Source organism: Ambystoma mexicanum, chromosome 14, assembly GCF_040938575.1.
Source record: "Ambystoma mexicanum isolate Mex_15411 chromosome 14, UKY_AmexF1_1, whole genome shotgun sequence".
Lineage (NCBI taxonomy): Eukaryota > Metazoa > Chordata > Amphibia > Caudata > Ambystomatidae > Ambystoma > Ambystoma mexicanum.
The window spans coordinates 535139143-535164786 of record NC_090940.1 but is presented as its reverse complement, the minus strand read 5'-3'; the positions used below and the strand labels follow the sequence as shown (position 1 = coordinate 535164786).

The window sequence follows — 25644 nt, the reverse complement described above, 5'->3', positions numbered from 1 at the left end:
ATTCCGATTGGTAAAATCCAACTTGTCCCATGAAACAGAATTGTGTTGTCCAAACAGTGTGTGACCTCCTAATTCCAAAGTAAAGTCAAGGTAATCAACGGTGGATCGATATATTACATGGCAGGTAATCAGATTATTCTTTTACTAAATTGGATGGATCTATTTCAGTCCCCCTTGCCCGAAATTTGGAAGAACATGTGTTCGACATGAAACTTCAGGGCCAAGAGTCCCAATAAAAGTCCAGAGAAATCCAACAATATAAGTTAAAACACATATAAAATATAGTATTTGGTACATTACCAAATATTTTAGTGATCACATTTAATATTGACTTATCCATATGTAGATTCATTATTAAATCACATCAAGTAACCATTGCAGGTTAAAAAAGTTGAGTGAGAAAATATATACATAAATACTACCATTAGTTTGTTCATTCCTACTACTTCATTACACTAGCAGACAGCACTCTGAAAACCAGTGCTCATCTCTGCGTCTTAAACTTCACAAGCTTCTTAAGTGTGCTTTGTGAGCATGCGTCCACCACCATTACACCTACTTCTCAGTCTATTAAAAATGTACTGTAACCTTTTAAAAATTGGGTCAATCCTAATGTTAGGCATGCATAAGCAGCTGTGATCGATAATGTTCATCCTCTAGTGCAAAAATCTGAACAGGTTTGCGCAAATTATAAAACTCGTGTGCTACCTTACTTTGCCAACACATTTCGGATTCATAAGCTTAAACAGCAACTGGTTATACTTGCACAAAAAAAACATGCTGAACCAAGATGCAGAAGGAATGTGAAATAAAATCATAACAAAAAATATGGCCGCCATTTGGTCTATCATTAACAAAAGGGATACCCCTCAAGAGGCTCTGCTCGAAAAAACGGATCGCCGCAAATATCTGGTGCGACTCCTATGCTAAACAGGACACTGAAGCAACGTCAGGCCGAGAAGAGACACACACTTTTACTACGGATGAACAGTTGAATATTGATGCATCATCTAATGGATACCTCATCAAGAAGGCAAACAATTCAAGAGCCCCGGACCCCAGACGGGTTGTATAACGAAATGTTGAAAGAGAACGCCCTGAAATGGGCTACGTTTCTCCATCACCTGTTGAAATATAATAGGACCTCAGGAAAAGTACCAACCTTGTGGAAGTCGACTGCAGTTGTCCCGATCTTTAAAAAAAGATTGAGGACGAACCCAGACAACTACCGTCCAATAGCTCCATTAGACGTGGCTCGAAAGTCTTTGCGGTGATCGTATTAAAATCACTTTCTGAATGGAGTATTCACACGGGCCACAGAGATCACTGGCAATCTGGTTTGTTAAAGGGATTGGGACCCCATTAAACATCTTTTTGTTAAACCTCTTGAAATCAAAAGGGCGAGCGTCAGAAGGGTCAGAAAATATTTATAGCGTTTGACACGTCTTAAGCGTTCCGACTCTGTTAAATGACCCATGCTATGGTGAAAACTGTAAGCTTGGAGATGCCCGAGCGTGGTGCTACAAAACATAAAAGATCTCTACCTGGATACATCCATAAGACGACTAGATAAATTAGGCCTTTTGTCCGAGGTCATCCCAACGAATGTAGGCCTGAAGCAAGGCTGCCAGTTGGCGCCAGAGCTCTAACTTTTTCATGTCAGACGTGGAGGACGCCTTTTTTCAAATTCAATCGTTTCCGCCAAAGCTTGCAGGAATACCTATTGGGAGATTATTATATGCCGACGATATTGCATTGATCGATCAGACTCCCATAGGTTTACAGCACCAATTTGAGGCCCTCCAAGTCTAGGTAGAAACCAAATACTTAATGAAAAATCTTGCATTATGATATTTGGCGCACCAAATCTCAGAGGCACGAACAAGCCAACCTGGTCATTGGACGGTGAAAAAATCCTGGAGGTCAAGTCATTTAATCACTTAGGTGTCTACATAAACACCAGCAAATGTGCCCAGAGTGGACCTACTGAGGAAATGACGACTAACCTGGCGGCGCAAGGTCGCATACTGTTAAACAGATACTGCCGATTCACGGTAAGACCACTAGTGACATTCTACCGAATGAGTGAGTCAGAAGACGAACTTTGTAAGAATTGTTCACAATCATAAAATAACAGACAATAACAGGTGTACAGTTAGATATGACAATTTATCTAGGGCGGAGAGACAAGCATTTGTCTCTTTAAGGGGTGATGAATGAATTGTGATCAAGCCATCTGCTAAGGGGGGCAATGTAGCAGTAATGGACAGAAATAACTTCTAGTATGGCAGAAGTTACATCTCAATGTACCTAGCTGTTATGAGAGACTGAAAACCAACCTGATTAAGGAAATTATAGAAGAGATCGAACTAACTGGTAGAAAAATGGGCAAGGACAGGACTTCTTACTGATGAAGACAAAACTTATCTGACATTGAATTCAAAATTACCAACAATATACTTTCTACAAAAGATAGATTTTGACACTATACATGAAGGACGGCCCATAGTCATTGGTATGTGCTGGATAACTGAGAAATACTCTAAATACATAGATGCTATTATAGCCGAGGAGTTCCGAAGCTACAAGTATATCGGAGAGATACAATGTATCCATTGCAACTATTGCAACTATTTGATTGGGGAGAAGACCTTTGCCTTGCAACGTTGGATGTCAATGCTTTTGAAAGAAAAGTCATGGAAGAGATACAGAGTCTAAAGGTATTCCTAAACACTCCAATTTGAGCAAGACGGATCAGGCTGTCCTTAAATCTTTGGGTTCTAATGAGGATATTATCCGACAAGCAGACAAAGATGGCACGATAGTGGTGCTAAACAAAACAGATTACGTGGAAGAATGGTTAAAACATTTGCCAGACACCACCCACTATCAGAAGATCAATAGCGATCCGCATGACGGTTTAATTGTCACTATTAAGACCAAGTTTACTAGAGCTGTGGAAATGCAACTTATCAGTAAGCAAGAAGGGGAATATCCGATTAAAGGAAATGGCAGAGTACCAGTATTTTACACCCTCCCCAAAATCCACAAAAATCTAGATAAACCCCCAGGCAGAACTATCGTTTCAGGAATGAATTTGGTGTTAGAACCTCTATCAAAGTACGTGGATTTTTATCCGAGACCATTCATACCAGGTATAAAGAGTTATATCAAGGGTAGTACCGATGCCATCAATAGAATTGAGGGCAATACTTTTGATCCCGGTTTTAACCTGATGCTGTGCCTAGACATACAGGTTTCATACAGTAACATACTGGAAGAGACTCCAATGAAAAGAGAAAAGTGATCATCCTGTACCAAACTCGTTTATTAAATGGTATACCGAGATGGCCCTTACTAATAACTTTTTCCAGTTCATGGGCCAATTTTACCAATAAGTCAAGGGAACAGCAATGGGAGCCACCATGGCTCCCAATTTAGCAAACATGCATGTAAATATGTTCGAAGAAACTCATCTATTCAGCTCTTAATCCATTCCAAGAAAACATCTCATGCTGGCTCAGATACATCGACAATGTGTTTGTAATTTGGAAGGGCAGTGAGGAAGAAGCAAACCATTTTGTCAAATGGCTAAAGGAACAAAATAGATACTTGAAATTCACAGTGAGTATGAGGAATAACCAAGTCAATTATTTGGACATTTCATTATACCATCATCAAGGAATACTTTTGGTCAAACTATATATAAAAAACACTGACAAAAATCCCTTGTACATTACAATAGTCATCATGCCCAGCACGTAAAGAATAATTTACCATTTGAATAGTTTTTACGTTTAAAGAAAAATAGCAGTACCAACGAGTCCTATGAGAACGGGGCGAATCAACCGATAGACAAATTGGTTTACTGTGGCTATCCTCACCCACTAGTACAAGGTGGCGTTTAATAATAATAATAATAATAATAATAATAATAGAGAAGCCCTATTGGACCAGCCATTACACAGGAATACAGAAAGAAATGAGGCACCACTAGTGTTCGTTAACACCTTCAGCAACATGTCCTATAAAATCAAAGGAATTATGAATAGGAATTGTAAGAAAATCATGACGAAAGATTGTGGCAAACCTTTAGTGGCATTTAAAAGAGTACTACAGTATCCAATTTAGTGATGAGAAATGATATAGGCAACAAAAAAAAAAAAGAGAACCCCAACAGACAAGACTATGGGGACTACCAACAGTGTTAGGACACCATCTGTGTGGAAATTGTGTAATGTGTGCACAGACTAAGAAAACTGTATCCGTGGATCCAGGACTGGCAAGGGAATGGAATCTTACAGAGCACACGAACTGTAAAACTGTCAATGTCATCTATTTGATTAATGCCCATGTCAGTATATATCGGTAAAACAAACGGGAAAAGTAAAATGAGAATGATTGAGCACAAAAGTTGCATTAAAAATAGAGTGGAACAGGCACCAGTAGTAAAACATTTTTTGGAGAAAAATCATAAATGTAATGACTTCAATTGGATTGTCATGAAACATTAAATGACAATCACAAGATCACAACAACAGGAAGTCACTGAAAATGGAACAGAAATGTATTTTCCTGACTAAAAGTCACAGTCACACCTTGATTAAAAATGTGGAATGGCATATTGCCTAAAGATTCATTTGTGCTCAATCAACTCGTTATTGTCCAGCCTGTATGACCTAAAAGGCATGTGTTGTATTGGGCACACAGATATGAGATATATGTCTTATTCCAATTAAGTACAGCAAGCAGTATATTTTGGGCACTGTATACAGGGCACAACTGTTACCATATGTGTCCAAAGGATTGAGAAACAAGGAATGTATGAAAATTGATGTATACAAACAATTCTCTAATATCATTTGTTTAATTAATCTTAAACTCTAACTGTGACTTAAGACAAAGTATGTGAACTGAGGAACGTTTATATTCAGTTTGGGGATCCCTAAATAGGTGAATAGGCATGTAACATTTTGTGTAGAAAACAGAGTGGTTTGGTTCACTCGAATGAATTTTTTTGTAGTACTCTGAACATATATTTGTTTTGTTTTTGGTGATATTGAGGTAATATCATCACTCTCCTTACCAGAACACAAAATGTATTGAGTACACCGTAGTACTAAGATTCTAGTGTTATCTATAGGGATTCCAAATACCATTTTTGTTTTTACAGCTGGGCAATATTAGTGTTATTATACCCAGTGGGAGCACCATTTGCCTTCAGCTGCCAATAGTACTCAGCAGCATTAAAATCTAACCTTCAAAATCTATTATTGGTTTCTGTTGACCTCGTAGTTTATTCAAACTACGTTTTCCAGAATTCTAGGGGAAAAATAATAATAAAAAAAGAAATCTGCATCTCAGGATGCGTCATGACATCACCGCGTAAAACGTTGTGACGATGTCATGACACTTTTTCGACAAGCACACAAAGTGGCCATTTTTTTTAGGAAAAGATTGCAAGTAAATAGAAGGAAAACACAGTAGTTGGGTGAGTACTTTATGAGCAAATCTGTAATATTGCATATTAAACCTCCCCACGTGTAGTATTTGACACAGGAAATTATATTTTCCTTTTTAGTACTAATTGCAAGGATATTTGAACCCCTGGAATAATACATTAAACTTGAGGAGCAGAGGCTTTGCTTTTCCTTTCCATCTATTTGACCCCGACCCTCACAGCATAACAACATGTTTCAAGTAAGTCATTGAGGGGAGATGTTTAGATTTCCTTATAAACAGAGAGAATACTAATCCTTATACAAATACATGGAAGAATTTAAGAGTTATTGCTTTATTTTCCATATTTGCTTTACTCGTTCCTAACGGACAGGCTATTTGAAACAATTTCTTGCCACATACTTTGTGGTCTTTTTTTTGCAAGCAGAGGGAAGAGAACATTGTGATTTTTCCAGGTAAGAATGAATTCGAAATGGATTAAGTAATTATACAGTCTGGTCACTGTTAGATTGAATGTGTTTTTTTCCAGTTATTTTGTAGAATAGAGGAAGTTGGGTAGATATTCCCAAAGAAAAGGAAATCACCTTCCACAACCATTTGCGGTTGACATAAGGCTCTGGGGTAAATCCACCCCAGCCCGTAAGGTATGAAACTTATAGCATATCTGAACCCCTGGGACAATCAGGGTTGTTGTAAAGATCTATGTAAAAAGATCTAGATTTAGTAGTGAATTCTAAGAAAAGGTTATTTAACCAACAGGGTGCCGTGCAATAGAAAACTCTTTGAAGAAAGAAGTGAAAGTAGAAGATTTTTTATCATAACAAACACAAGAAAATATTCACCACTGATGAATGTCCTACATTCATCTGTGGTATATGGACAGCAACTTGTACAAGTTGGGTTTCGTAGAGTATAGGAGGAAAGACTTATAACCTCTGAGAAAAAACAAAAAGGGCCCCAGTGTGAAGAATCACACAGTGTCGTTTGTACTAGATTGGACCCACATATTTATTATCTACTTGTGTTTTTTACATGTGTTTTATGCAATGTGATAATTTTATGATTGTGAAAAAATGTATTTGTGTTTAATAAAAATTGTATTATTACAAATGTATGCAAAGTTGCTTTTCCGGGTTACCCATTGATCTATATCTCGCATCTTCTTTTTTGTACAATATACATTATATCCTTGTGGTAAGAAGTTTGTGATCCCCATAGCGTGGTCATAGCCATTTGAGACTAGTGCGAATGCTTTATACACGTCCAGTGAGCATAAACTAGCACTAAAGTACCATAGATTACACCTTTGCTAAAAGATCTTACTTTTTACATATTGCAATGCTGAAAGAATTGGTTGACTTTATCTTATGTAACAATGTTTTCTTATTTTATAACAACATTATGCATAAGCAAACTCGAGGGGTAGCCATGGGGGCAAATTAAGCACCCTCATTGGCCAATCTCGTCATGGGGTATTTTGAGGACACATGTACATTCAGAACATGCCTACACACACGCTGTATACAACTCTGGGTTAGGTACATCGATTATATTTTTCTCATTTAGCAAGGCAATGAATCAAATCTAATGAAGATTATGGACGCCATTGGAGCAGAGGTATCCCTGTTGAGAATGACTTGCAGAAGCTGATCGCACGCACTGGAGAGACGGAAGCACGCATTTCGGTGACCGAGGACAATTTACAAGGTGTCAACCGCCAGATAACTGGCATGCTACAACAAATGAAATCCCTAGAGGGAAGAGTAGACGAAAGTGAAGGTCGATCAAGGCGCAATAACGTCCGCATCCTAGGCCTTCCGGAAAAAGCGGAAGGAGAATGCATGGAACTTTTCCTTGAAAGATTGCTATTGGACATATATGATACTGAATCCTTCTCCAAATTCTTTTCTATCGAAAGAGCCCACCGCATCCCAACGGGCAGGGTCACCCCTGGTGCACCACCATGTCCGGTCATAGCAAGACTTCTGAACTATAGAGACAGGGATGCCATACTACAAATGGCAAGAACGAAAGGGTCCATAATGGCTCGAAAATCTCCTTCTTCCCTGACTTCACTAGAGAAGTCCAAAAAGCGCGCCAATCCTTTGACCCACTTAAAAAACGCCTCCAATCGCTTGGAATCAAATATGGTCTGATTTTCCCTGCTCAACTCAAGATATACTACAAGGGCACAACAGTACACTTTACGGATCCCACAGAAGCATGGAATTGGGCAGAAAGGCACATTGAAGGCGATTGGAACGGAAAGAAGAAGGTTGGAAACGACCGTAATAGACCACATCCAAAAAGACCACCGGACAACAGTCCACCACAGCGGCAGGAAGATGCGCCACAACAGGAAAACGCATGACAAACGGCAACAGAAAAGGCAGGTGAAACCACGAAACACGAAAGAGAAATGAAACCAATTAAAAACGAGAGTCACATGGCAGAAAGTAAGTAATGGCTGGCGACTGGAACCGTCCCGCCCCCCCTTTGGCAAGAAACGAACGTACAACGATAGGCAGAGCTCTAGACTGCCTAGATATACTGTCTAAGTAAAGTTTGAACTGTTAAGGGGCGACAGATGCTTCGGTTGGGGATGAAGTATGGGGAGGGGGGGAGTTTGGCAAAAGTTTACAAGTTGGAAAAACTCAACGAAGCACTACATATTACATAAAACAGTGATTAATCGACTAGCAATTACTGTTCCTGTAACGCTCACCTGATTCCCACGGAGGCGCAGGTCTGGCTTCGAGTGCTGATGCTTCTTCAATGGTGAAGCGCAGGACTCTGAAGATGGACAGGAAGGGCCCTCTACTCTGGCTTCTCCGGCTCGCAGGAATATTCCCCTGTGCGTGAAAAGGGAGTATTACCTACTGACTGAGTTATGCTCTAGCCTCCCACTCTCTTCCAACCCTCCACGATACCCTTCCACGATTCCCCGTGAAGTCTCACCTTAGGGTCTGAAAGGACGAGCTCTCCATCCTGCTTCTGACGCAGGGGCGCGTTGAACCCAGTTACTTCACTGGATTGAGGTTGGATGGGAGTTCAGGTAAGCTTGATTATACTGGTAAGGCGCTGTAAAAGTTCTGTTGCAAGTTCAAAAGTTCAAGCTTTAAATAATAATGTTCATTGTCTTTTTTCAGGTGATGAATGAAGATTCCTTTGGAGACTTCTTGCAACAAAGCGCTGATGTTGATGTCTTTTCCCCATAGGGGCCGGGGTTCGGAATGCCGGAGATATGGCGCCGACCCGAAGTGAAACGTGCAGTTCCAGTAAAGATCTGGTAAGTCCTAGATGAGCGCTCAGGTAATGTTTTTGCATTCGCTCATCTAATGTCTTTGTCTTTTTTCCCCCATAGGGGCCGGGGTCCTGCTTGGAAGCAGCAAGACCCGAAATGAAATGGGAATGACCCAACAGGTAAGTCTTAGAAGGAAACTGAGCTTTTCCTATTCCCTTCCTTCTCTCACCTCTTATTCTTGTCTTTTTCTCTAGGCTCTGGGAAGTGGCTGTGTATCCGGATGATCGCTGCTGAAGATGGAGGAACCCAGGAAAGGTGAGTGAAATGCAGCGCTGCAGCGATCGTAACGAAATGCTTTTAAAAATGATGTCTTCCCTTTCAGGATCGTCGGTGATGTCTCTGTGGTGCAGATTAGCTGGTAGGTCTCTTGTCTCCCTTTGCAGGTGACCCAGGATGCTGACAGGCGTGGCTGAAGTCCAGATGCAGGAGCTGACACGCTGAGCGTCCAGCTGCGAGGAGCAGAACAACGCGAAGCGTGAGTTGCTGATCGGGTGTGGTTTAAATAGCTTTGGAAGAAGTTCCAAGTGTGTATCCTTCCTCCGATCAGGTATGTATCCTTCCCCGACCACACCCGGGTGGAAAGTAGTCCCACAGGTAAAGTAGTTCCTATTCAGGCCTCAAGAGGGCCTGGATGTGGCAGCTTGGTCTGCATCAGGTAAGTGCACATTAAAACACTTGAACACATGTCTAGCTTTATGAGCCTGGCGCCTAAGGCGCCAGGACAGAGGTCCAACATGAGCCTGGCGCCTAAGGCGCCAGGACTGCGTCCAAAGGGCCCCAGCTTGGGCCCTCTGGCACTCCCCTGGGGGAAATGATGCCTGCCTCTGAGGTTGCTGGGTCGGACCTGGCTCCTTGGAGGTAGGCATCATGACAGTTCCCTCCTGCGAGTCACAGGCGTCCAACGCCCCCACTATAGGAGGCTCCATTGCCAGCTGGAATCATACACATGAACGTAACTCTACAAGACAATAAGAACAAAACTTTAAAAACTACTCACCTGGAACGTAAATGGCCTAGGAAACAGCCTGAAAAGGAGGCTGGTAAGACAGTTCTGAACAGGCACAGCCCGGATATAGTCTACCTAACAGAGACCCATCTGGCGGGTACATCCAACGCACTATTTAAGCGCTCGAACTATCGCACAACCATACAAGCTGGTTTCACGATGGGAGCCAGAGGAGTATTGATATTAATTCACAAAAGACTACCGCTCACCCTCACCAAAACAATACAGGACACTGGGGGCAGATTCACATATGCCACGGGCACCCTCTGGAACAAAACGATATCCCTTATGGCGATCTATGCTCCACCGGTTCTCCAAACCAGACTTATGGACGATGTAACGCCCTTGCTAACCAGCGACACCTCGGATATTTTGGTCCTTGGAGGAGATTTCAATGATGTCATGAACAATGTACAAGACCGTACGCATCTACGTAACAGAGACCGTAACCGTCGAACCAACCTGGCTACATTTTCGGAAGCGTTTGGTATTAAGGATGTGTGGCGCGACCTGCACCCGGAAGAAAAGGGGTACTCCTTCCACTCTGGAGTACACGCATCGCTATCACGCTTGGATTATTTCTTCATGCCCGCGACATTAACACACACAGTAACGCAAGCCGAATACCTTCCACGGGGCATCTCAGATCACTCCCCTCTATTCATCACTCACAACGTGCAAACCAGCTCATCCACCGGTGTGGAGATTGAATAACTACTACCTAGGTTCCCCTGAGCTGATTGAACGCATAAAAAGGTCACTACAGAGTACTTTGAGACCAATGAAGGATCAGTAGAAAGTCCCTCTATACTCTGGGAGGCATACAAACCAGTGCTACGAGGAGAAATCATCTCCTGGACGACGGCTCAAAAGAAAATACATTCGGAATCACAGAGAGGCAGAAAAACGTGAAACAAGCAGAAGAAACACATCTTATCAACGACTGTCCAGATACTAACAGAACACTGATGCTAGCCCAAAAGAAACTGCAAAACATCGCATTGGACAATGCCAAGCAGGCACATAGTGCTATGCGAGCCAGAATATATGGTACTGGGGACAAAGCGGGGAAGGTCCTAGCCTGGCTTGAACGGAGAGACGAAGGGCACAGCCATGGGAGGGCAATTGTGTCCCAAAACTTGGAACCCTGCCTCACGGACCAGGACATAGCTGAGGAATTCGCAAAGTTTTACGAGACACTATTAGGCACCTACAACTCCCCCTGGTACCTCCATATTAGATGGTATCACCCTCCCGACTCTAAATGAGACCCAGATTGCTGGTCTAGAAAGAGACATCACGGAAGAAGAAATTGCAATGGCCATGATGCAGCTCCAGTCTGGGAAGACCCCTGGACCGAACGGCTTTCCTATAGAAACCTGGAAGAAGATAGGCTGTAACAACCTAGCTCCCCACCTACTCGACATGTTCCAACAGGACCGGACAACAGGACGCCTCCCGGCGGACCTGAGGAAAGCTACAATACCCAAAGTGAATAAACTACGGATCAATGCAGTTCATATAGGCCCATCTCCCTCATTAACGGTGAAACCAAGATTCTGGCCAAACTCCTAGCGATACGCCTACAGCAAGTCATAACATCCCTAGTCCACCCGGACCAATGTGGCTTTATTCCAGGCAGATCCACAAGAATGAACATAAGAAGAATACACTTGGCCATTGAGCAGGCCCAGGCCTCAACATCCCCCTGGGTGTACTTGCAATAGATTTTGAAAAGGCGTTTGACTCCATCCGGTGGGAGGCTCTATGGGCTATCATCCGAAAAATGGGGTTTCAGGAACAGTTTCTCTCTTGGGTCCAACTCCTACATGAGGCACCAATGGCTGAAGTCCGAGTGAACGGCTGGACTTCACGCTCCTTTGCATTGGGAAAAGGGACCCGACAAGGCTGCCCACTATCAGCTCTTCTCTTTGCGCTGGCCATGGAACCACTGGCCCAGTTGCTGAGAGAGGCACCCACATGGAGTGGCATCCTGGGGGGTTCAGATTGGGAAGACAGTCTCATTATATGCAGGCGACATATTGCTATATTTGAGGGATCCCAAGACGACGTGCCCGGTGGTGACCCAGTTGCTCCAGAAATATGGTGCTTTTAGCGGCCTGAAAGTAAACTGGTCCAAATCCACGTTATTTGCACTAAATGCTCTAGGTAGTGGGGTTCCCGAGCCTTGCCCATACAGAATAGCCCCTGATAACTTCCAATATCTAGGAATTAAGATCACGAGGAATCTAGATGACTACATACTGAACAATTTACAACCCATCACGGAGCGATTCACAGGGGATGTGCAGCACTGGATGACCCTGCCCTTGACCCCGTTAGGCCGAGCCGCACTGTTCAAAATGCTGACACTCCCCCGCTACCTTTATGTGCTCCAAAATGCCCCCCTACACATACCTGTGAAAGAATTCCAGAACATAGACAATATACTCAGAAAGCTCTTATGGGGGGGGGGTGGACGCCCGAGAATTGCCCTACGAACACTACAAAGGTCAATATGGGAGGGTGGAATTGGCCTACCAAGGCTACAGACATACTACTGGGCCAGTCAGATGTCGGTAGTAAACGATGCAATGCACGCAGACCCAAAACTGCCACATGTACGGGCATCGCCCCCCCTGGAACTGTACAAGGCAATGCCCAGGGCGACCCCCCCCCGAAACAGAGGCACAGACACCCCGTATTTGGGTAGAATCACATACCTTCATGGGACGGGGAGACAGAGTCACGCCAATCCAACCATTATGGAATAATGGAAACCTCTACGAGGTAACCAAATTCCCAAGATGGCCAGTATGGACGGGGGGTGGTATAGAGAAGGTGGGCGACATTGTAACAAATGGCGCCATCAGATCCTATGAAGAACTGGCTATATCCTTTAACCTCCCAGAGACAGAAAGGTACCATTACACACAGCTCCGACACGCACTCCAGCAGCATCTCCCTACACTAGCTGACATGCCAGATACCACGCCAATAGAATGCAATATAATAACAGACTGCATTCAGGCTAAAGTCACCACAGTAATGTACAACGTCATCACCTCCTTCGCTACAACGGAGCTGGTGCGGCTGAAGACAAAATGGGAAGCTGAAGTTGGGGAGATATTACCGGAAGACTGGGTTCAGATATTAATGTTCCCCTGGGAGGTGGCCATATCGACCAGACTGCGATTGTTACAGCTAAAAATACTACATAGAATCTATTACCCGAGGGTAGCCCTATACCGCTGGGGTAAGACAGCGGAACCCAACTGCCTATGCTGCCAAAGAGAAGAAGGAACTTTCTTTCACACGCTGTGGGAATGCCCAGACATCCGCGATTATTGGCGGCAATGCTGTGACATCCTTACTAGAGTGATACACTAGACGATCCCCTGTGACCTGAAATTGCTACTCCTTTGAGCGGACAGTGAAATAGACTTGTCAAGGTACGAAAAGCTCTGCTTCATGACAACAACTGCAATTGCTAAAAGGAATATAGCACAACTATGGGGTGCTGCAAAGACGCCGCAAATTAGCCAGTGGATCACTGATGTACAGATTTGCATTGCCATAGAAAGGAGAGTGTATAAAGCCAGAGGATGTCCCGAAAAGGCGGACAAGATATGGCACCGATGGGAAGACGAGGTGTGAACTCTGCAACCAGACTTGATATAACACTCCTGAACGTAGAATGTGCAGGGCAGTAGGGGATCCTTCACACTAGCACAACAACTTTAATGCGACTTTGTATGATTTGCTTGTTTGAGTATTCCATTGAACAGTACTATTGTTTTAGTTTGTTTTGTGTCTTGGCCCGGTGAGGACCAAAGTTTGTATGTTACAAAACCAATAAAATATAATATATAAAAAAAAATAATAAAAAAAAATAATAAAAAAAAAAAAAAAAAAAAAAAAAATCGAATGAAGATTGTGGGCTTTTTGAATGACAATTTGGTATTCAGTTTACAGTAACGTACATTCAACAGAAATGGACTTTCTGGATGTACACTTATAAATGAAAGATGGTATGATCATGTCCAAGACATTTAAGAAACCTACCAAGGTAAACTCAGTATTATTGGCCAATAGCCGTCACAAACAAAGTGTGATTAGGAATATCCCACTTGGTGAATACATCAGGGCGAGAAGGAACTGTAGAGAATCATTTAAGTTTGAAAGAAAATGCAACGTGTTCGATAGTAGATTCAGAGAATGAGGGTACACAAGAGAAACACTTACAGTAGCCAAAAGGAAACATGCTGGCCTGAATCAGAGATTTACTTCAATCCACAGTAACCCTCTGGCCTTCGGACGGTGAGAATGATTACTAAGTATTCAGCTGAGAACAGTAAACTATAGCAAATATTTCATAAATAGTTGTACATTCTTACCCTCGATTCAGATCAACAATCTTACATTAAAGAGACCAGATTTTGTATACAATAGAGCACCTACACTTAGAAATCAGTTGAGTCTGTCTTTCTTAAAACCAGATCAAACACCAAAGAGTTGGTTGCACCAAAATCTAAGGGGTTTTAACAAATGTGAAACGTGCAACATGTGCCAATACACACAGGAATGTAAGAGCGTCAAGATCATTATTAACCCCTAAGTGATAAGGATGCGCTATCTCGTCCTCAGCACTACGTTTCCAGTGCTGATGAAGAGATAGCTCGTCCTTTTTAGCACTTCTATATGTGTGATCGCTCAAACTCTAAATACAACCTGGGGGTTGGATTTCCTTCAGTGTCACGTCAGCGTGCGTAATGCGCGCTGATGTGCCACTGAATGTACATTTGAAATGGAAGTTAAGTTCCTCCCTCGATCTCCGGCAGTTCTATACTGTTTTGATCTAGGGAGGCGTCGTTGGAAAGGGGAAACCCTCCCCTTTCCAACGACACCTTCCTTGAAGCATTGCTGGGCTCGGATCGCTTGATCCGTGCCCAGCAATGCCACTAGACCACCAAGGATCTGTTTTTGAAGTGCAGGTGTGTGGGTGGGGGAGCCGCTTACCATTTAAGCATCCCCCTCCACCCCGGCCCCTAAAGCATGGGGTAGTAAGTTTTGCCCACCAAGGTAAGAGGCAAACAGAAAATTTTAAATGCATTTTGGGAGGGTTTATTGTGAGGGTGCTGAGGCGGCACACTACACCACCAGGGATGTTTGGAATTGAAAGGGGGTGGCCCTTTCCCCCCACCCCAAATGGAAGGGGGGCATGTCATTTAGCCCTCCCTAGGGGAGGTTTGCTAGTGTAATCTGGCAGTCCGCCCCTAGGAAGGGGCGAATGTGCATTTATTGGGCGGGGGGGGCATTAGAACACCAGGGATTGGTTTTATAAAAAGGGGTGGTGTGGCCCTCTACCTCCCCCCTGCCCCAAATGGATGGGGCATGTAATGTAAACCCCCTGGGGGCAGATTGGCAGTGTAATCTGCCAATCAGCCCCTAGTAAGGGGCAAATGTGTTTTTACTGGGAGTCGAGGGTCACTAGACCACCAGGGATGGCTTGAAGGTGTGGGGCGGTGATTGGAGTGTGATAACTTATGATTTGTTTTTGCTTGGCTGATCACATAATAAATGTTTCATTTACAGGTTTTTTATGTGCAAAGATTCTATGTTATGCAAGTAGTTATTTTAATTCTATGATTAGTGCCCATTGTCAATGGGGTGGGTGGGACTGGGGCTGGATTGTTGGTGGTATGGGCGGGACTGGGCAGTCTGGGTAGGTATTTTGGTGGGCTGGGACACAATTGCAGGGTCAGGCCACAAACTGCCCCCCAGGCCAGCAGAACATTGGTGTTTCCCTGGCAGCGGCAGTCTCCCATGTGGATCGACCATCCCAAAGAGCAGCGGCAGTCCCAGGGAGCACTGGCAGGGTCCTCATTCCACCCCAGAGGGAAAAGCTGTAACGCAGCCGAGCCAGAGCTCCAGGCTGGGATTGGGGACGGCCGACCCACATGGAATACAGGCACCAAAGGCCAGGGATATCACCCACAAACATCCTGGAGCTCTGGCTGGCCAGCGTTACAGCTTCTCACTCCGGGAAAGGACAGGGACCCTGCCGGGCCTCCCTGGAACCTCTGCTGGGTGTGGGGACATTCAACCCAAGGCCAGGGCCAGTGACAGCACCCCCCCCAGCCACTCCCGACCATCCTGGAGCTCTGGCTGGCCTGCATTATAGAGTTTCCCTCCAGGAAGGGATGGGGACCCTGCCAGGGCTACCTGCGGATGTTCTTGGTGGTGGTGGACCCACATGGAAGACAGCCGACCAAGGCTGGGGACATCACCCCCCCTATCCTCCAGCCCCCCAGCCCCCCCCCCCCCCATCTATTCTGGAGCTCTGGCTCCAGGATGGTCAGGAGCGATTTCTCTGGCCTGGGGCGGCTGCATGGACTCTTCTTATTATACAAATGATTCAATTTGAATCAACTACGTGTAGTGGAAAGCCATTCAAGAGTATTTGGATTTTTTTTTTTACCTCTTAGACAGTAGGGTTTACTTCCAATATCTATTTTATTTCCTAGGAGCAGGGCGATGAGGCGTTTTCTGTACTATCATGATAAAAAAGTCTATACTGCATTAGCTGCAAGAGCTGGTGAATGAGTGTGCACAGCTCGACTGCTTTTAATATGGGCTTTAAATTGGCAGAACAAGACCAGTCTTAGTTTCAATAAAGCACAGCTGTGCATCCCCTTAAGACACTAAAAATTGGAAGTAGATAATCTACTGTAGATACATTTGAAAAAAAAAAAAATGGTAACGTTAAAAAAGACAAAAATTATCACAAAATTAGAACTTTAAGCTAAAACTTCCAGGTTACGAAAATGAAGGAAAAGGTACCTATGAGTTTGTCATAGTCGACCCCTTTAGCACTGCCCGTCTGCACAGTCCATGGGTCCACAAAATCGCTCCCATCATCGGCAACTGGACCATTGTTAGTTGTTGAGGGCACATCTGCTGGTGGAGAGCCAGGTTTGTAGTCCTGCCCAGTTACCTTCTTATAATCCACTTTCAAAGCCAATAGTAGCTGGACGGCTGCATCCACCTCATCCTAAACAATGCAAAGCAACAGGAACAATGCATAGACATGGGTTACATGGTAAACGAGCCAGCAAGAATTACAGCAATGTCAATGGGACAACCAACTACTTTGCTGTTGCTTGGATTGAACCTTTGGATCTAGAAAGAATATTGCCTTGCCAGTGAAACATGCTCAACCTACTTCATATACAATTCATCTAATGGGCCGGGAGCATAGCTGAAGAGCAACAGGTTTGTCACATCGCAAAGCAACACAGATAAGAATCCCGGTCCCCGGTATTAAGCATGCCATAATAGATTCATCAATTAAGTGGTTTAATGCATTATGACAAAGCTTTTTGTTACATCTCACTCAAAAATTGAAGATAATTGGTGTTGATAAATGCGAGGGGTCAGAAATGTGAGGCAGACAGATTTTTGAGTGTTTCACAAATAATGCCATTTTATTAAACAGAAAAGATGAATCCAGCACCTCACTTCCCCTACTCGAACAGGGACTTTCCTCTCTAAATAAACGAAGGAAACCCCTCTAATCACAACATTTCTGGCCCTCACATTTTATACACACACATAAATAAGAAAGTATATGGCAACTCCTATAACGAACATTTATATTTTGCAACACTTTCACATCCCCTTCCCAGGTTTTTAAGTCAAAGTCTGATTTAACAAAAAAATAAGGCAATAGCCAAAGTTCTAAAGCAGTTCTCGATACAGTCAATTTTCTCCAACAGTTCACAGTTCAACCCAGAAAAGATTCTTCTCTTCCAGGAAGTATAGTTCAAACAAAGAAAAGTTCTTTAAACAGTGGGTCTTGTTTTTCTTCCAACTACACAAACACATATGAACTTCTTGATTCAGAAAACGCTCACCGTGCTTGCCTCCCGGCACCATTAAACAGAACTGAAAATTTCAAGGATCTCTTCACAGTGCTCTTTCCTAGCACCATGAAACACATGATTCTCCTCACAGTGTTTTTCTCTGGGCACCACGAAAATCCAAATAACTTCAACTTCTAATAGGGGTGGTGGGGGTCCACTCCCGGTCTGCTACTTCCACTTCTGTCTGGTCCATTCTCCTGACAGATCCAAGTTCTTCGGGTTTACTTCAGGTGAGTTTTCTTTCTCGGCAATTGAAGTTTGTTTCACTGATACTTTCACAGATTACAACTTATTCTACTTCAGACAGCTTTAAACATTTCTTCAGAGCATTCTACTAAAGACAAGATTTTCGCGAGTGTCATTTTTTGCTCTGCTAGACCAGCAATGTCTTTGTTTCTTATACCAACTTCCTGTTAGGGCCACTTTTCAACCACTCTTGCCACCACCCCAAATGTTTTCAATATAACCTCTATTCATTTTAATAGTTGTTTCTTTTACACCCCATTCATTCTTTTACAAGCGCTACCCTCAATGATGTTAGATCTGCCCCTTTCCCTCTGGTACCAACAGTTATTTCAAAAGGAACCTTTACTTTAGTCTCTTTAGACTGGGGGCAATGCTTGTTCACCTCTTGGCTTAAAGTAATGCTTGTTTGTTCTCTGTGGTCACATTGGGGAGGTTAAAGGATACAATGTTGTTAGGGCTTCCATTTTTTTTGTTGTTGATCGCAGCAAACTGACTGCAATTTATCTTCTCGGGCCCAATTTAAATGCACATTTTTTTACCCCGCCTTCAATTTTAAAAGAAGCAGGGCATACCCCCCGCACCCTCAAAATGGCAAAATATCAAACATGGGGAGAGGGGATACCCCTGCAACCGCCGCTCTCCAGGCTTGGTATGTAGCAATATATGCAACCAAATTACCCCAAAGACCAAATCACCCATGCAAAATTCAATCAAATTGGTCATTAGGTCAATTGTTTTATGTCAAATAGGTGAATACCTAATTAATGATGTTAAAGCTGCTTTTATAAAAACGTACAAAGCGTAAAACTTCCTTCCACAGCGTATTTGCTTATACACGAGTTCTACATTTGTTGCACTTCATTGTCTGACATGCTCCGGTCAGCTCTAGTCAATTTCACTCCTTTGCAAGTGAAATACAACTGGTTACAGTTACCCGCCTGCAATGCTCGAGGGCCTGGGAACGCGCAGAAACACTCATTGGCTTCTCAGCCTCTATCACAGGCTGCAGGGCTTCGACCATGGGTGCGTTTCTTCTGCTGGGCACACCTCTCTTCACAAGTTACTTTTGGTCCCACTACACAGGCACATAGTTCGGCTTACCACCCCTCAAAGGAGCACACCAGCCTCCAAGCACGTCTGCTGCACACTTCTCGTTGTGAAAGCTCTGAACACTAGACTTTGGGGGGGAAAGGTTCAACTCTGGACTGGAAATTGGAATAACTGGATGGAAAATCCCAGCATCCTTTCCTCCCACTTCTGTAGATTCTGCCAGCAACATGCTTTCTTCTGCCACTTCCTCCTGCCCCAGCAAGTACTTCTGCTGCTACAACAGATACTACTTCTCAGACCACTACTGCACCTACTAGCCTGAACCCGAGGGAGCTTTGTAAGCCTCTAAGCCTTCCTCATCTTTGGACTGTTAAGCCTAATTGCCTAACCTTCAGGACTGCACTGCCCTTCAGCCCTCTTCTTCGTCCCAGTACCGTTGGGATTATGGTACTTGAAGTCCCAAACAGAAAAAACATCATTCTGTATTTCTTCCATGTGGAAATATGCCATTAATAATGCTGGATTACGGGGAACGTTTTGTTTAACTGTTTGCAGTCCTTTTCAGCTTTTACTTCCTCTTTGGGCGTTTTCTAAGTGCAAATAATAAGGGTGCAGCATCCAGGCAAACAACAGTTTAAGTGAGTATTGCGGCTGCTGCAATATATATTCAAATTTTCTTTTTGGAAAACACTTAGGTGGAATGCGCTTAAGGCAAAATAATATATCCGTCACACCAGCAAGTTCACTTTTTAAGTAATATTTATTTTTTGCATTAGTAGCATGCAATATCCTTTTTTCAAACATGGATTCATAAACTGATAGTTTTTTTGCCTCTCAACACGGGTTTCTCCAAGTCTTATGCTCGTGGTTCATCAGGAGAGATGCTAAATAAAGAAAGAATATGAAAGAAAGAAAAGAATGAATGAGTTATGTTTAAATTTATTTTAATAATTAAGTAGTGGTGGTGGTGTGTTATTAGATGTACTCACCTAAGTTCCTTATTGAGTAATCATATCTCTGATTAATAATTCCTCTTTCGTTTTGTCTCTCTCATTTTTATGAGTTCTTTTATTAGTAAATTTCTGTAAACAATGAGAGGGTAACATCAGTTTAACCTGACTCTTTGTATCATTTTTCAAACTTCATTCAAATGCCCTCTTTAGAGCAGTCACATTTATTGTAAAAAGGTAGAGCTACTGTGAAGCTCTCCCCCAAAGTTCCAGAATACTAAAGTTTAAAATGCTGTTCACACCCAAAATTATCGAAAAGAAATTAGATTAAATTGAATTACCTTTTATTTTTACTCGGTACGATTGCCTTCAGTCCACCATAGTCTGCGCTACCTTTCTGTGCAATTTTGTATCCTTTATAAAGGCTGCGATCACGTAACGTATGACGTCACCGCGTCATGTTACGAGATGATGTCACACGTCACGCCTTTACGTTCGGCGGCCATCATTAATACATCGTCAATGTAACGTCCCCAGTAGATGATGTATCCGTCTGTAAATGCTAGATGTTGCCATGCGTGATTAATCTCAAAATGTCCCATGAACAGGTTAGCATATGAGGAACAAAGTTTGCACCCTGTTCCGTACCCTGTTCCTGTCTGTAAATTGTTTGATTGAACATGAAAATATTATTAAAGAAAAATGCAGCATTTCTAGAATCATTTTATTTTGTTCAAAAAATGAAACTGATCTTGATTTCAAGAAAAATTCAGTTGTTTCTAAACCTTTGAGATGTTCAATACTTGTGTAGAGGGACACCACATCTAATTTCACGAAAAGAAAACTTTTTTCCCAGGGTATCTCTTCCATCTGCTGTATTACATTTTTGCTGTCTCTCAAATACGATGCTAAGTTGATTGTTAATGGCTGTAAATGAAGATCGATATATTGTGAGGCTCTCTCTGTTAGTTTGTTTGTTTATTTATTTGATAATGCACGCCAAACTCATTAGGTAGCCGGGCGCAGTAGAAGTCAAGACAGCTTGAGCTTGGTTACATAATGTGTACAAAGAAGCATATAATAGTGAGCCTATGCCATTTATTATCGGTCTGCATGCTGGAAATTGGTCGAAAGTTTTATGAATTTTCGGTAAGAAGTATATTATGGGCATTATTGGGTGGGTGTTGTCTAGATAGTTCTATTCATCTTCTGAAAGTAAGCCCATTTCTTCCCAGTTTTTAATCATCAGATGCCATTGGGTCTGAAGTTCTTCAATTGGATTTTTTCGGAGTATGGAGTAGCAATTCCTGTCACTCAAATGTCTGTTTCGTTCAATTATATAATCTTTTCTTTGTAGGAGCACAATATTTCCTCCTTTATCGGCCGATTTGATAACCCATTGTTTGTTTTTGGCAAGGGTGTCAATAGCTTTGGATTCTTTAATTGATAGGTTAGGTTTAAACTTCGTTGGTTTATTTTTTAGATAATTTTGTCTCAGGTCTTCACTGACCATTTTTTGAAAAACATCCATCACATTGTTTTCTGTCATTTTAGGAATAAATTTTGATTTCAACTTCAAATTAGATTCTTCTGTTTGAAAAGGATTAATATTTTGTTCTTCTAGAAACATTTCTGTAGTATAATTTTCCTCAGTAAGATTCATGATGTTCAATGTTCCTTCTACAATATCAACCGTAAGTGAAGAAATTTCTTGTTCTGCCTTTTTTTTTTGTTCATTACTTCAGCAAAATATTTTTTCAGTTTCAATTTTCTGCAAAATTTGAACAGATCCACTTGTGTATGAAAGTAGTCCGCTTTGTTTGATGGGCTGTAATGTAGTCCTTTATTTAATACTATGTTAGTTGTTTTGTCCACTTCTTGTCCAGTTAAATTCATTACTAAATTCACTTGGTCCTTTTGTCTTGTGATCTGGTTAGCATTCCTTTTTGTCCACCTTTGTTTTTGCGTTGCTCCTCTTTTTCCTCTCGTTTTTGGTAAATTGGTTGATATATTTTCGCTTGTCCCTAATCTCATGCCTCTTATATTCATCATCCCTTGTTGAAAATTTGTTTTTGTAATTGACTTGTGTCTGCGAAATTCCTCTAAAAAATTGAATTCTTGTGTTTTATTTGATGTACTTGGTACTTCTTCTGTTTCTCTTTCCATTTCACTGTTCGTTTCTGTATCTGAAGATTGAGAAGATTTATTGATTGTGTATTGGTATTTTTACTAGTTTTTGAATATATTTTTGAAAATGCTGTTTTCCCTTTTATATCATATTTTCTCTGATACGTGTAGACTCTTCCAATCTTATAGTCAATTTCATCCCTTAAGAATGCTTTTTGTTTTTTAGATTTCAGTTCTTATGTAAAATGTATTCAGATAATCATCCAGTATCTGATAATTTTTTTATGTTATTTCAGGAAGATTTAGTTTTTCAATGGTTTCTTTTAAAACTTTTATTTCTTCTAATGCTTTCTCATGTGCTACTGCAGAATGGTTTATAATTCTGATCATCATATCTTTTGAAGTTTTTGTAAGTAGTGTCATCCAATCCTGCAAATCTTCTATATCTTCATCCTCAAAGGATGGAAAAATACATATCCTTAACCCTTGTGGGATTCTTACGGGGAAAGTTGTATAAGGGGACATGCCAATCTGCCTGACCTGCCCCTCAAACCCCACGTGATCATTCTGCAGAACAGCAGCCCCATGGTCAGTATCAGGAAGCATCTGCCTTTCCCTGGCCACATGAGAAGGGTCCCAGGCCAGGCTTGTGGGACAGATCATGGTGGATTCGTCACATAAACAAGAAGGAATTATTTCCTTAACAGAGATTCAGCAGTAGCAGCAGCAAATAGTTTGTTACATAGTACATTTCATTTATTGGAATGAAAATACACCCACCCTTGTTTATTAAAATATACAGACAGCAGAAATGTGTATAAATCTCACGGTAGCCAAAGAGAAGCATTGTATTCTGCAATGTGCAGGAACAAGTTGGACACACTTTGAAATGGGCAACAAGAGAAGGCAATCAAAAATGTTAGTCATGAAAAATCGTTCTTGCTCCCTTGAAATAATAGTGTATGTACCATTGTGCCAAAGTGGTGCCAGAGTTTTTCTGAAGAATGCTGGTGTGTGGTTTGCATCAGCAATAGATGCAGGCTGTGTAATGAGGAGGTTGCTATGTGTGGTTAACAAAATCAACTGGACTTTGAAGCCAACTGTGTTCGTTACTTGAATTACCCATTCCTGGAATTCCAGGTTTCCGTATTTGGGATCTATAGGGCACATTAATCTCACACTCCCCCACCTGGTTGGGGACAGTGGAGATCCAACAGTAACTCAGGGCCTTAGTTCTGGTTGTGAACACCTGTTTGGGAGCAACATTATCTAGGTCTCTCCATAGTTAGAAAACATTTTGGGGGTAGGGGGGCCTTTTTGCAAGCAACAAGATGGCCGTGTGAGTCAGAGCTCCAGCTGCCTTACGGTCTTCCCGCAGCGCGAACATACCTTTGCCCGCACTGCTCAGGGGCTATTCCTGGTCCACAGAACAACTACAAGCTGCGCTTCCTGCCTATCTGATTTGGGACTTCGGGGCCCTCTCTAATGCCTGCTAGCATCCGGGCCGACTCCGTGGGTGTTGGTGCGTGCCGCAGGTTGCCTCCGGCTGCCGAGAGGGCTGGTGCGCTCACCCTGGGCTGTGTTGGTGCTCGGCCACCCCAGCCCAACTGAAGGGGTACGAGAGGTGATGCGCTCTGGAGTGACTGCACTGTGGGCGCATCGGCGTGTGGGACACGGGAGGGATCCCGCGACCTTGGTCTCCAGATCCGGCTCATCCTCCCTGCTGCTGGTGTCACTCATGCTGTCTCGCCCGATATCCCCGACGAGGCTCCCATACTGCATCTCCCTGGTGAGTCAGCCGCTGGGCCTGTAGCGCCAACTATCCATTAATCATCCACGCAACCTGCGCTGCGGGGGCCCATTACTCTGCTTCTCATTGCCGCCCTCCTCTGTCCGATTACGTTATAGGTGGCCTGCCATACCCCACAGACCTCTATCATCTTTGGCTCCCCGGAGCCCCTGGCTGTCTCTGGCCCGACCCTGAAATAGTGCAATACTACACTGCTGCCTGCCTTGGGGGCTGCACTCCCCCCCCTCCCCTCTTCTTGGAGCACAATTGTCCATGGCTCCACTTCTACTGGGGACATACTACTGGGACCCTTGGATCACTGGGAAATCGATACCTGAGCACTTTGCTGGTGGCAGGGCCATGCTGTGGAAGACCCCCTAGTCGGCCCATCGTACCCTATCTTTGTTAATGCAGAGCTCCTCCTGAGACTGGGCCGCATCGGTGCAGCGAGGTTGGCTGCTGGACTCCCGGTATCGAGGTGCTCTCTGCTCTTGGACTCCCTCATCACTACTGTCCCACTCTGTAGCCACTGTTCTTGTGGGTGGCCCAGGCTACAGTGACCCTACACTGTTGGAGAAGGTCCTATTCACGGAGGAGCAATCGTTGTCCTCCACCCCCCCCCCCCCAATCAATTGCGGGCACCTGTTCAAGCCTCGTGGAGCCCGCTGCTGGAGTGCTGGGGACGCCACTGTGCTCAGGGCCTAACAAACACTGCTGAGATCCCAGAGGTCTGAAGTGTGCGAATGGGGTTCCGCTCTGACTGGGTGACCTTTAAGATTGAACTATAGACATTGGCTCTCGCTCACTTACAGGGCTGATCGTCATCTTCAGTCTGTGTAGGGTGAGAAACCTAACATCTCTGCAGATCTTCCTTTGGACACACTGTACCGGCTGGGGTGCCTCCCCTTGCGTTCACCACTTTTGGCCCCCTGGTGTTCTGAGTATTGTACTATACTTGCAACCCCACAAGACCATGACCAAGTGTGCGGGTCGGAAACAGAGCCCAATTAACATGTTCACCAAGACGGCCCCAAAATCTGCTGAGGCTCATGGCGAAGGTGACGCACTTCCCTCAATGTCAGGGGAGCCCTCCGAAATCCAGAAGATGATATATATATATATATATATATACACACATATAATAGGCTATTTATTACGCATTTAATACCCAAAGGTTTCAAAGCGCAGACCTGGGGAATCGAACCTTTGTTGCTCTGTGTCGTCTTGCTTCCAAGGCGAGCACGTTGCCCCAGAGCTATCCTCCTGAGACAAATGGAGTATATGCGGGAAGGGTTCACAACCTTGCATACCAAGCTTGACGATATGAGCAGGACGATCAGCTCCATCAAAGCTTGCATGGAGAAAATCGATTCCTGTGTCACTGAAGTGGAGGCCAGGGTGGGCTTGGCCGAGGACAGCGTCACAGCACTAAGGGCCGAGGTCACCTCGCTGGCCAGGCAGGTCAGGAAAAAGAATGAAGATGTGGGGTTCAGGTCACGGTGCAACAACCTACGCATAATCAGAGTTCCTGAAGATAATATCGACGGACCCATGGAGGAGTATGTAGAGCGCATTCTTCTCTCGCTGCTTGGCAGTCCCAAGCTGTCTTCTCAGTTTGCAAATGAACAGGCCCATCGCTGTCTTGCTGCGAAACGCAGACCTGTTGATCCACCCCAGCCTATAATAGCCAGAGTCCTTAACTATAGGGACAGGAACTCAATACTTCGTGCCACTAGGACCAAGGGGGAGCGGAGATTGGGGTCTGCCAGGATCCACCTTTATCTCGA

General features: G+C 43.5%; 1 protein-coding gene across 3 annotated transcripts in view; it reads right to left on the bottom strand.

Moving 5' to 3' along the window:
• The window catches only part of WARS1 (tryptophanyl-tRNA synthetase 1), a 285365-nt gene that overhangs the window by 203998 nt on the left and 55723 nt on the right, over positions 1 to 25644 (bottom strand). For all 3 annotated transcript variants that reach the window (XM_069637773.1, XM_069637774.1, XM_069637772.1), the window contains exon 3: positions 16614 to 16824. In XM_069637773.1, the coding sequence (XP_069493874.1) occupies positions 16614 to 16824 (211 nt within the window). The remainder of the gene's footprint in view (positions 1 to 16613; positions 16825 to 25644) is intronic.